Here is a 12866-nt window from a genome sequence, read left to right on the forward strand (position 1 = left end):
GGAACATAGTCAGAAAATAAGATTCTGGTGGTAGCTGTCAAAGAGATGATAGGAAAATTTCACTTCCCCTCAGTTGATCCCGGTAGCAGGGATCGACATGCCCCCTCTCCCTGAGTTTTTAAAGGCTACCATGATATTTGTCAGTGACAAACTTAGGTAATATTTTATCACAACTTGCTAATCAAAGATTCCTATGAAAACAGACAATCACTTTCTAAAATGTTGTTATCCCTGAAAGGGAATGAGGTAGAGTTTTAAACTATAAGAACCTACCGGTCTGTTTTTTCCCTTTGAAAAAACAAACATTTGAGGTTTGTGTCTTTCATCTGAAGCTATTACACCATTAATAAAGATGCCTCCGAAGAGTCTGTGAGCCAGGCTGGCACTCCTCTACCTCTGGGGGCGCTGGCCTGGGTTCGTGCATCTTATTTCCTTAGAGAATATCTGTTTTTATTATGACCTTAATTATAAATACCTATATATAGGAATAGGATTTTCTCTCACCCCACCCTCTTTTAATCATTATCACTTAAGTGTAAACCACACCTCCCCTCACCCCCCTTTTACTGAACAAATGCACTTTAATTCCTAAGGAGAGTGGCTGTTCCCGGCCCTGAAGCCAGATAACTTCAGGAGGAGAGTCGAGGAGGGAGAACTCCTGCCAGACCCTGTGAAATTAACCAAATTCCTATGTAGACACACAAATCCTACCCATTTTTAAGCTATCCCCACCCCCTGCCAAAGGGAAAAAAGAAACAAGCAAAATGAAGAAGTTGAAAATGCCTACCCTGATTGCGGAAGTTTCTCTGGGGAAGATACCCAAGATTAAGTTATTTTCTCAGCTACCAAATTGTCAGAAACTTCTAGGTTACTTTGTGGGAGGCTGAGATTTTTCAAATTAAAAACTCAAGTGAAAATATAAAGGCTCTAAACATATGATTCTGATTTGTGTCACTTCTAAATATTAGATTTGTTCTCTCCCTTAATCTGACGGGTGTCCTCAGTCTCTCCTCCTGTAGAGTCTGTCCTTCCCCTGATGACAAGCCAATAGTCCTTGGTGGGGTTGCATGTCTCCTAGAGCCCCAGAAGCCCTGTCGTGTCGGGGGAGGGGGGAGGGCCAGAGGGCGGGCAGAGACTGGGGTTGGGGGAGGGAGATTCAGAAAAAGAGTGAAGATATGGGTTTATATAAACATATTTAAAGCAGTTTAGCAAAAGCTTTCTCGTTGAACAGCTTTAAGAACAATGTGAATGAAATCTTAGCAACTTGGTTAGTAATTTGAAAAGTCTATTAATGTATACTTGAAATTCTGTTTGTATAAAAATACATTTTCCTCTTTATTTTAACACTGTGTAAAAGAACATTATGCATGTGAGTGGTTTGAGAATTAAATGGTTTAATACTCAGATTTGACTATCTGGTTTTTCTGTATATAGAGATTAATTCGCTTAAAATTTTTGTTTGGGGGACTTTTTTTAGTATGATGGGAATACTGACATATTCTGGCTCCCCCTTGCCCTTTCAGGATGCCTACCATCCTACCGTCTTTCAAGCTGCGGCAGTAACATATTTCCCTCTGTCACCTTTTTTTTTTAAAGGTTTTATTTATTTTAGGACAGAGTGCATGCGTAAGCAAGTGTGGGGGCGGGGAGCAGAGGGAGAAGAAGACTATCAACTATGGAGCCTGCCTGGGGGCTCCATCCCTGGACCCTGAGATCACGACCTGAGCGGAGATCAAGAGTTGCATGGATCCTTAACTGAGCTACCCAGGCACCACCTCCCTCACCCTCCCACCCCCATCACTTTCTTGACACAAGCGTGCTCACTGGTAGAGAATGATTGAAAGCACTCAGTTGACCAACTGCCCAATAGAATCTCTATCCATTTCTCCTTTCCTTGTCTTCATTTCATGTGGCAAAATCCATTCATAATTGGGAGTAGTTGTGTTTATTTTTACTACTATCACAAACCAAAATGGAACACTTCAGTTATCACAAGGGTTGGCTACTCTGCCCATGAAGATAATAGTGTTCAGAGCAACTTCCCGTATAAGAACCAGGAAGGGCCTATTGGCCTTGAAGGTCACCCTGTTGGGGTTCAGCGAACGGCCAGCAATCCCAATAACAGTACTTGCTGCTGCTTCACTGCCTTCCTCATTTACCTGCAGACCAAACAAGAAACATTAGCTCCTCTGCAGTTCATTAGAGAAAGGTGAATCATCCACAGACACGCAGTTCTCCAAAATGACATTTGTTTTCCAGTCAAAAGTACACTTGGGTCAGGCTACATTCCCAACAGAACCCTACTTTTACTCCTTCTTTCACCCAGTGAATATTGATGTAAGCACTTGTGTTTCTCCAGGTCTTGTGCTGGGTAAGTACAAGGGTTCCATTCACATAACTCAGCCAGGAATGTGGATGCACACGAGGCTGTCACATTTCTGGCTAACACCATTGTATGTGGGATTACAAGAGAGTTATCTTGTACTAGATGCTCAAAGAGATTTGACTCGGGACGCCTGGGTGGCTCAGCCGTTGAGTCTGTCTTTGGCTCAGGGTGTGATCCTGGGGTTCTGGGATTGAGTCCCACATCAGGCTCCCTATGAGGAACCTGCTTCTACCTCTGCCTATGTCTCTGCCTCCGTCTCTGTCTCTCATGAATAAATAAATAACATCTTTTAAAAAAAATAAAAATAGATTTGACTCAAGATCAGAACTCTATAGTTGAGAGAGGTTCACTCTTGGAACATCAAGATCCCAGCTGTAGCCCCAAACAGCCACTCAGGAAAAGAGAAGGGCCCTCTGGCTGAATGAGATGAGTATATGTTGGAGTAACAGTCTGACACATTGGTATTTTAACTTGCTGATAAGCAGAATTGCCAGAGACGCCTTCAGAAAACTTTGCTTACGGACCCAGAATAGCACCAAAACTCTGTTCCTGCCTCTTAATGAAAGCACTTCAGATCCCTGAGCTTTGTAGAGCTGGTTGAAGATATTGTCTGCTCATCACTCCTCTTCCCTACTTCCCTACCCTACTGCCCCCATCTCCCCGTGCAGTTTCATGGTCATTCTAAGACTAGATTTGTAAGCAGACTAGAGCTCTTGCACGACCAGAATCATCTTATTCAAATCAGATACTGACTTCTAACGGCTTTCCAGGAGATCTATAATCAGTTGGGGTCCTATATATTGGGTTCCCAAGGTTTTCAAGAAAAGCAACTTTGTTCCTAGAGCTACGGAGGAACCTTGTGCCATTGTTTAGTGGCCTAAGGGGAATAAAATGAATCCGGACCTCTGCTTCTCCCTAATGGTAAGTCAAAGCCATCAAGGGTGTCTGTCTGAGTTGACGTCTATTTAGGGTCCTTAGGGGAGGATTTTTCAATCATCGCTAAAATACCTAGGACATAGCTTTCCTTGCAGTCTCCCTAAGTATGCTTCCCTTCATGTAGAAGAGGGTGTCGGTAGTGTCATTTATACTTCCAAAACCATTAGTCCAGTACTCTTGTCAAATCCCTGGGTCTGACCTCATTACCTTTAAGATACAGCCCTCTACTCTTGCTGTTGTCCTGCAGGTCACTGACACCTATTGTCCTATGGATTACAACCCCACGTTGAGGATTTTGGCACCTAGCTCATAGCCTTTCTGTCCACCCTAACTCCTGCAATCATTCGATGTAGACAATTAAAATAGGTTGGTAGGAGACCCCTTACACACCCTAACCTCCCCTTCCTTTCTTCTCATTAACCCCAATGAGCATTACCTTCACTTGACTTAAGCAAACCAGTCCCATGGCCATGTCTTGAACTTGCCATCTCTCAGAAATTATAATAATTATACTATCCTCAGACTATAGCCTTTTTTTCAAGCTATTGCTTCTCCTCACTCTTGTGACTATTCTGCCTCCCTTCAGTCCTTTGATCCCTCCACGTTCCTCCTGACTACATTTTCTCACTGAGCTTGTACTCGGCCACTGTATCTACTGGCACCACGCTCTGAAACTCTCTTTGACCATAACCTTTTCTTTGCGGTTTCCTCAATCCTGTGATCATCCCTACCAGTGGCCATCTCCTTTTCCTCATAGCCCAGGTCCCCCTGAGAACAGTGCTTCCCAAACCTGCTTATGGACTAAAATCTCTAGAGGAGCTTTGTAAGTATGCTGACTCTCAGGCCCCATCCTGGATTCTGCAAGGCTCAAGCCCACTTAACTAACGCTATTGGTCCATGGTTCAATATTTGAGAACCAGAGTTTCTACAGGCTTTACATACTATTACTCTAGTGAAGGGTTCCATGGGCGCTTGAGTGGGGGAAACACTAGGTTAAGCAATATATATTTTTAATTTTTTATTTTAATTCCAGTTAGTTAACCTACAGTGTTATCTTAGTTTCAGGTCTATAATATAGTGTTGCAACAATTGCATACATTACCTGGTGCTCATCATGGCAAGTGCCCTCCTTAATCCCCATCTCCTATTTCCCCCATTCCCCCACCCACCCACCTCCCCTTTGGTAGGTTAATCAATATATATATTTTTTTAAAGATTTATTTATTTATGAGAGAGAGAGAGAGAGAGAGAGGCAGAGACACAGGAGGAGGGAGAAGCAGGCTCCATCCCAGGAGCCTGAAGTGGGACTCGATCCCGGGACTCCAGGATCGCGCCCTGGGCCAAAGGCAGGCGCTAAACCGCTGAGCCATCCAGGGATCCCCAATTAAGCAATATTGAACCGGTTTTTTTCACTGTGGAACTTCTTAGATGCTAAAATGCCAATGTGCATTGGTAATTTCCTAAGAAGAGGATATATATTTATTTGACCACCAAACTTTGTTTTTTGCAGTGTGGTCTAGAGTTCTAGTTCTTTGGAACATACTTTAGGACATGATCTACTCTTGTCAGCTCCTCTTCTTTACCTTCCTTTTGCTCTTCAGCTGTTACAATCAGGCATGTGCCCCCACTGTTCTAAATTCCTCAGGGAGTGGTAACCTATGGTCAATTTTCAATCTTGTTACTAGATGCTGTTTCCTTCTAACTCCTCCCTGGGTTTCCGTGAGCCCTGACTTTCCTGGTTCTCCTCTGAACTCCTTCTCAGTAGTCTTGGTTGGCTTCTTTTCCTGTGTACCCTCCCCTAGATGTCTGTTTTCCTGTTTGATCTGTTTGAGGAGAAGTAGCGGGAGGGAGGGTGGGGCAATTGGACCATGAGGACTCCAGGAGAGGGCTGTCTTATGGAGGCCTCATGGAGGAGGGGGCTACAGATCTGGGGTTTGAGGGCCACTGGGAACATGCCTTCTTTCACAGTGTGTCCTGCTATTCACGCACCTGCCTTAAGGCCATAGACCCAATGGAACAAGAACTCCAAAGTTCCAAGTCACATGAGATATTGATGTACTGAAAAATGAATTTGCCTGAGAATAAAGAAACAGCGTAAGAAGAGAGCAAAGGAAGGCGTACCCACCTCCAGAAAGGCCTTGTGGAATGCATCTGAGACAAAGAGGTCATTCCGGCCTTCTGCAACAATACCTAGAAGGAAGACCAGAGAAGGTTCTGTGAAATGGGAGAAAGTCGGCTTCAACCCACAGAAAGGAATTCAGTTTGAGTTGAGAGGTCCTTTGGGGCTTTTTCTGGAAAATAAAATTCCTGAACCCTCACCTAATGATACTCCCTAAATAATAAGTAAATACATGTTAAAAAGAATAAAGTACTGTAAGCTTTGCTAGCCTGGCTTCTGTGAATTTAATCTCATGCTTCAGCTCTCAAAAGGAGGCAGGGGACTCTGTTCTTAAAGAAAAACTCACTACACCTAGTAGGAATGTCTTTCTTTCCAGTCTGCCAACACTTTTAAGAGAGAAGTTGGTTAGGCCTAATTTAATTTTTTAAGTTGTATTTAAGTAATTTCTACACCCAGCGTGGGGCTCAAACTCATGACCCTGAGATCAAGAGTCCCATGCTCTTCCAACTGAGCCAGCCAGGCACCCCTGGTTAGACCTTGCTTATTGGCAGCCTATTAAAAGTAAATTCAGTTACCTGACGTAATAAACTTCTTTTTTTAAAAGATGTTCTACTACATATTTTTAAAGGATAGTAGACTGTAGGAACCAAGACAACAGAACACTGTTACTTAAGCCTCGCTGGGGAAGGTTGGCTGCATCTGTTGTCCAAGTAACTTTAAGGAAAACTCATGAGGCCTTTGGAGTATCAGGCTATTCAACGTCAGCTCTGCATATTTTGTGGCACCAAGTGTCCTCAGCTCTGAATCGTATCTTTGCTTTGAATTCTGCTCTCTTTTCAAGTTCTCTACTTTGTCCCATCTCCCATGCCAGTTACAGTCTCAAAGCATTCCAGTGACAGCTGGGCCCCTGGAGATCCAAGCGCAAACTCCCCGGGAACCGGAAGAGGAAGCAGACCTTGGGAAGGAAGGGGTCTCCCCAAGTTAGCAGTGGAACAGGGATTAGGGTCCAGGTGTCCTGACTCATTGCTTTTTTCTCTTTCCCCAAGTCTTCCACCTCTGCTCAGACTGCCTTGGGCAGCAGGGGCAAGAAAACACGTCCTTCCTAGGCTCACCTGGGAGCATGGACTTCTCGGGGTTGAACAGGTCCACGAGGCCCATGTCCTGCAGGCGCTCCTTCACGCTGAAGCTGTCCTCCATGCGGAAGCAGGGCATGTGGACCACCAGCAGGGTCTCCGTCATTTCATCCAGCCATTCCTGTAGCACCTCCGGGGTGAGCTCTTGCTCCACCTTGGCCAGGCTCTTCTCAGGCTTGGGCAGGATGAGCACCATGGTGATGTCGTCCCCCTTGAAGGGCAGCTCGAGCACCTGGGTGCCTTCTGCCACCCGCCGGTAGCGGAACTTGCCTTCCTGGTACATCATGGACACCGAGCATGACTCTCCACCTGCCTTGTAGAATAGCTCCTTCCTCGTGTTCTCGGGACTGAACTTGGACTTCCACAGGCCCTGGGAGGAGACACTGAGTGGGAGAATCATGGCGAGAAGGCCAAAACCATCCATAGGAGAATAGTCACATTATTTTATCACCCTAATAGGAGGCAGAATTAGTAGGAGAAAAGGTTAGCGGGATATGGATGAAAAGGTTAACGACAACTATGTCAGAGTAATGGAATTGTCACGGGTTTTTTCTGTGAACTTTTCTGTGTTTCTCAGATTTTCAGTGGTGGCTGTTTATTTGCTTTGTAACTAGAAAAATAAAAACTAAAACCAAGAACAACCCATTGACCTTTTCACAAATGTCTTATTGAGTTTAAATCTAATTGCCTTTTTGCTTTCTGCCTCCCACCAGCCTCTTTCTCAAAGACTGTCCTCCAAAATGCTGGACTCCACCCCTGATAAGTAAAGGCCAGACACAGATAATAACCCAGGGGGTTGTCTGGGAGCCTTGCCAGGCAGAGGATGAGTCCTGGCTAACTTCCTGCTCCAAGAGGGAGGGACCCTGGGCTACGAGACATCCCTCTGAACTTTCTGAGTTGTAATTACCATTCCTTGTCAGATTCTGGCTGGTTGATTTTGGGGCAAGTCGTTTAACTCTTGGAGTGATGGGTCCTCATCTGTAAAACTAGGAGTTGGTGATTGCTAACGTTTACAGGATGCCTCCTGGGTGCCAGGCACCACTCTAAACATTTTACCTGCATTCACTTATTCAGTCCTCTCAGCAACCCTGTAAGGTAGGTGTATCATTATTACCACTTTATAGATACAGCGTTGGAGGCAAAGAAAGGTCTCCGTAGCTCACCTGAGTTCACACAGCAGAAATGGGAGAGTCAGGATTTAAACTAAGTAATCTCTCTGAGAGGCCCAAGGTCTTATGTATGCTATTCTTTATGAGAATAAAGAGGGTTAATAAGCAGCAAAGTGTTCTGTAAACTATAAAAGGCAGCACACATTGTGTAACTTCAACCTCCTCCACTCTTGGGGAGAGGAAAACCCCAAGAGAGTGGTTGGTAACAGCAGTGACAGGCTCGCTAACTTCCCATGCCCTGTGTGGTGGTCAGGATGCTCATGGGACAGAACCCAGGATGGGGAGAGGTGCCACAAGTCCCCCCTGTCTTAAATGTGAGGTCCTACTGAGTATCAATGGTCTGCTTATTCCCGGTCCCCTCTCCCTAATTCTCCTTCCTAAATTGGAACCACCTTTAGAACTCTTGACTCTGAGGAAGACAAAGCCATCTGCAGAATCAAATCACAGGGCATCTGCAAAATTTGGGGCGAGCCTGGCACTTGGAAGTTCAGAAACTTCAGGCAAGGGGAGCTTTTAGTCACTTGTAGAAGCTGCTCCAGGATGATGGAGAAAACCTCATCACTGAGGACTGTCAACAGAGTCGGACATTTTGTTCCAGGTTTCAAAATGGAGTTAGCTGGAGAGCAAAAATTGTCACGTGCATGAGAGTTCATCACCACTCGTACTTCGCAGCTGGGCATGCTGAGTTTGTGAGTGTGTACCCTCTTCCTTGGGCCCAGAGACATTACGAGGCCCCTCTGGACCTCAGGCCAGCAGCCATGGCCCCAGACATGATTCTAGACTGCCAGTAAATTTGTATTTCTGCACAAGCCATGCATGGACCATTTCTCAGAGAGGATCCATCTAATGCCTAATGGTGTGAAAAAAGGTGAACTGGAAGTACAAGAGGAAGATCTCTGGGTCTCTCCAGAGCCATTTTGAGTACCTTGAAGTAAATGGTGTTGACCAGCACCAGGACCGTGAGCTCGTCGATGGCATCCGGGGGCACCACGTCAGTGATACGCCCATGGGTCTTATTGGATACCCATTTGTTGATGATCATTCTGGACTGCTCTGCATTTTCCTGAGGAGAATAGGAAACACACCTACCCACCTGTGCTTTCGGTGGGCTTCTCCACTTCCCCACGCAGTATTTCATTTTATTCATCAGCCCTTTGCCCTTTTCCACATCTCCCACTCTAATCCAGATTGAGAAGACCTTACATATCTAGTATAATGCCACGAATCTTCCATATGGTCGGGAACTATTAACAGAAGAAAGAGAAAGAAGGAGAAACAGAAAAGAAGAAAATAGTCTGGGAAAAAAAAACAAAATGTTATTTTCTCTGACATGTTCTCTGGGAAGCTGTGAGTTATGCAGGGTGGGGGCAGGAAGGATGCCCACGCGGTCAAGAAAAACTGGGAAATGCTGATTGAAAAAAGCCAATAGACTTCATTGTTGCAGGACTTGTCAGAAAACTTCATAGGCTCAGGGGCTTCATGAATCTCCAAAAGGAGAATACAACATGCACCATATATCAGTTCTATCTGACCATGGTAATTCTTAAAAATTAAATAAAGTGTCTTGTAGGACTGGCATCTCCAGAGTATTTTTTTTTTTTTTTTGTCTTGGTGGATAAAATGGAGAATTTCTCACTTATACAACTTTTTCAGAGCAGCCACTACAATCTAGGACATAGATACCATTGATTTCTCAGGTTTCAAGCAAGAAGATGTATTCCAGGGGTCCTGACTTCCAGTCACTCCCCACCCCCAATCTGCCTTCAGCCAGCACAGAAGGGTTCAGTTGGATCCGGGATCCTGCTTCTCTACCCTCTCAACCTCTGAGTGGAGAGGAAGAACTCTAGGGTCAGGGATGACTTTGGCAACTCACTTTGAAGTCCAGGGGCTGGAGCTTGGCTCCGTATACGGCCTCACTGATGTCCTGATAGGTCTCATTAAAGGTGAGTGATTTGTCTCCAAAAAGGCGGTTGGCTGATACTAACTCAGAGGACTTGTTGGCTTTTCGGTAGAGTCGGCAGTTGAGTTTGGCAAAGAAAAAGTGCACCTGATCGGACGTTTTCTCAGAGATGGTATCAAACTTGAAAACCTGTAGAAGCCAAAAGAAAATGGTGGAGAAGCCTGGCTGACCTGGTGGTGCGCACAGTGCTGGGCGGCACCTGGCACGGCCGTAAATACTCAGCCCATGTTTTCTGAATGAATAAATGGCTAAAAGGAGAATAAAGGGTAGGAAAGAGAAAGGGGAAAAGCACAAGGAGACTGAGATGCCACCTAGAGTCTCTAATGGGCGCTAGGTCAACACATGCTTTCTTGGGTGTCCAGGAACGAGGCTGGGCGGGGAGGCTTCGGACTGTACCTCCATCAGCTGCTTGAGGGTGTTGTTACAAGCTCCCAGCTTGGTCATAGCAAAAGCTGTGGAGATACTCAGGGGCGATAGGAAAATGTTGTCGTTGTCATTCTTGGAGTCTGCCACGTGCTGATAGAAGGCAGTGGCGAAGCGGGTATTGGCTCTTGACAGTTCCCAGACTCGCCGGTTGGTGGCCTCGGGGATCTTCTGCTCTGTGCCCTCGTCCTCAACTGCCTTCTTCTCTGGGGAACGGTAAATGCACATGGGATTCACAGGAATGTCCCGAGGCTTGGCTGTGCAGATGTCCTCCCCCGGGCTCCAGGGACAGGTCACACAGCCCCAGAGGCCAATGAGCAGCAAGGACAGGAGACATGTCCTCCTGTAGGGGGACAGAAAGGTGAGTTAAGCTTTGGCTGGGAGAACCCCTGTCCCCACTGCCCAGCACAGGCTTGGCCCAGCAAAGCGTAGGATTCCAGCCCAGCTGGTGTGGCCAGGGGGCGGGCACGAGCCTTTGCAAAGTACAAGGGCCCAGGACAAGTCCAGCCCTGGACTCCTGGCAAGTGGAGAGTCAGGTTGAAATTAAAATCAACTATTAAAGCAACTGATGTCTATAAAGTATTTGTGTGCCATGGGCTGGAAGAAATAAAGAATGCCAAGCTTCCAGTTGGTGAGATGGGACATGCGCACATGAAAAACAGGCAGGGAGCGTTAGTGTCCAGGGGACTTAGGGCAAGAGAAGGAGCCATTTACAGGAGCTGTTTAGGGAAGGCCTCAGGAATGGATAGAGTTTCACCTGGATAAGAAAGGGCTGGAGATTTTGATTGATGCAGCAGAGACTTCAGTCCTACAATAGGGGTGGGAAGGAACGAACTGGGCGAAGCCCCCAAGGGTCGAAGTCCCCCCAAGCCTCCAGCTCCAGCCCTAACTCCACACAGTGCGGACAGAGCTCGGTGACGTGGTCTGCGGGCCAGTGCCCGGCTGGCTGGGAGCTGGGGGGGCCCGAGGGGTACTCGGCTTCTTGTGTGGGGTGAGGCCAACTTTAAGAACAGAGGCACCAAGTGGGAGAGAAGCAGAGACACTCAGGGAGACTCTGAGGGCAGAGTGAAGGAGAGAGAGAGAGAGAGAGAGAGAGAGAACCTCGCCATTCATTTCCCCACCTTGCTTGCCTTTTGTTTCCGTTTTGGTCCCTCAGCTACATTTGGAAACACCAGTGGAGGCTGAGGGGGGTCGGGGAGCGTTGTTCGTGGGGGAAAGGAAAACAAGATGGTGGTGCCACAGCCTCACTTGTAGCCTCCTAAAACAACCAGGTCAGGGAAGGGAATGTGTGTGCCATCGAGGGAAGAGGGGACCTCACTGTAGGGCCAGGGAACAGGGCCGCTGTCCTATAGTCTAAGGTGTCTGAGAGCTTGCAGCAGGGGCAATTGAGTAGAAGAAGAAGCAAACAAGGAGTGGGGAGACCCTCGCGGGTTAAATTTCCCCTCTATTCGCCTGTGTGGCAGGGAATCTGCTGGGCTGCTGTGGGTGCTGGTGCTGACACCGCACCTTTACCACAGCGAAGACACCGCTTTTGTTTTGTGGGCTAAGGAACCCAAGGTGTGGCTGACCCCAAGAGGGGGTGGGAGGAAGGGCGCTCCGAATGACGTCTTCCAAACACATCTTTTATTGTAACTACCAGGAAGAGGGCCTGGTTTTCTCGAAGGTGTCGAGGCCATCCTCAGGAGAACTTCAAAGGTCAAAAAACCCAACGAGGGCAAGCAAAAGAGAAAAGTTGCCTCTCTTACCTTTTTCCAGCAGCTACCGTTCCTATCCCATTGGAAAACATGGTCACTAATCTTCCACAGGGCCGGGCGAGTGGAGGTAGTGTGTTCTGAGGCAATCCCTCTGAAAACTGGTTCTTTCCTCTGAATCTGACTGAGGTTCCAGAAGCTGGAGTGGGGGAGGGAGCTGGTGACGAGGGGAAAAGTGAGGTCAAAGGCTGATGACCAGCTTCCAGGGTTAAGCAAAGTGTAGAGCCCAGTGTTGTTTAATTAGTAGAGAAGTTTTAAAGTTCAGTCAGGTCGAGGGAAGGCAAGGCCCACCTCTCTTACCCATACGCCTTCACTCTCTTCTTTATAGAAGAGGAAAGAGAAGGACATGTTCTCAAATTCAAACTTGGTCAGAAAATGCCTGACTGAAAACTTTGCCTTCAGAAATTTTTTTTTCCTAGTTAACCAAACCAGGAAGTAGAAAATAGTTGAAGATGACTAGCCAACTTGAATGTCCAGAAACTTCTAGCCTTCTCCCCGCTCAGGGCAATATGCTCTCTTTTACAGCTCTCTTTCAGGAGACAGAGAGAGAGTCCATAATAGCTGGTCAAGAGAGCAGATCATTCCGAAACAAGGCCAACGTGTCCACCACCCAACCCAGGACATACAGGGGAGTAACTGACCCCACTTGGGGATCAGGATACAAAGTATGAGGCAGCTAAAAATAAAAAAAAACATTCTGAAAAATATTTTTAAAGACTTTAAGTAATCTCTACATCCAACCCCAAATTCACAACCCCAAGATCAAGACTCATGCTCTACTGACTGAGCCAACCAGGCACCCTTGAGATACTTCTATTTATTTGTTTGTTTGTTTTTAAGAATTTATTTATTCATGAGAGACACAGAGACATAGGCAGAGAGAGAAGCAGACCTCCCACAGGGAGCCCAATGTGGGACTCACTTGATTCCAGGACCCCAGGATCACAACCTGAGCCGAAGGCAGACCCTCAACCGCTGAGCCACCCAGG

General features: G+C 46.6%; 1 protein-coding gene across 1 annotated transcript; it reads right to left on the bottom strand.

The window, feature by feature from the left end:
• Positions 1-1929: 1929 nt before the first annotated feature.
• SERPINC1 (serpin family C member 1) lies at positions 1930-12180 on the bottom strand. Its single transcript, XM_026001266.2, has 7 exons — positions 11872-12180; positions 10100-10469; positions 9617-9832; positions 8669-8806; positions 6554-6944; positions 5448-5512; positions 1930-2159 (listed from the first exon to the last, which is right to left on the bottom strand). Exons 1-7 carry the CDS (start codon positions 11910-11912, stop codon positions 1983-1985), a joined length of 1398 nt encoding a protein of 465 aa, XP_025857051.1. The 5' UTR covers positions 11913-12180; the 3' UTR covers positions 1930-1982.
• Positions 12181-12866: the final 686 nt, after the last annotated feature.

Source organism: Vulpes vulpes, chromosome 13 (assembly GCF_048418805.1).
Source record: "Vulpes vulpes isolate BD-2025 chromosome 13, VulVul3, whole genome shotgun sequence".
NCBI lineage: Eukaryota > Metazoa > Chordata > Mammalia > Carnivora > Canidae > Vulpes > Vulpes vulpes.

What these genes read in the sequence shown, in the direction of transcription:
- SERPINC1 (XM_026001266.2), bottom strand. Translation starts at nt 11,912, where the DNA reads ATGTTTTCCAATGGGATAGGAACGGTAGCTGCTGGAAAAAG. An exon ending in TCAACACCATTTACTTCAAG is followed by an intron (nt 6,945 to 8,668) that starts GTACTCAAAATG and finishes GTCTCCTCCCAG; the next exon opens with GGCCTGTGGAAGTCCAAGTT. An exon ending in TCCACAAGGCCTTTCTGGAG is followed by an intron (nt 2,160 to 5,447) that starts GTGGGTACGCCT and finishes TTTGGTCTGCAG; the next exon opens with GTAAATGAGGAAGGCAGTGA.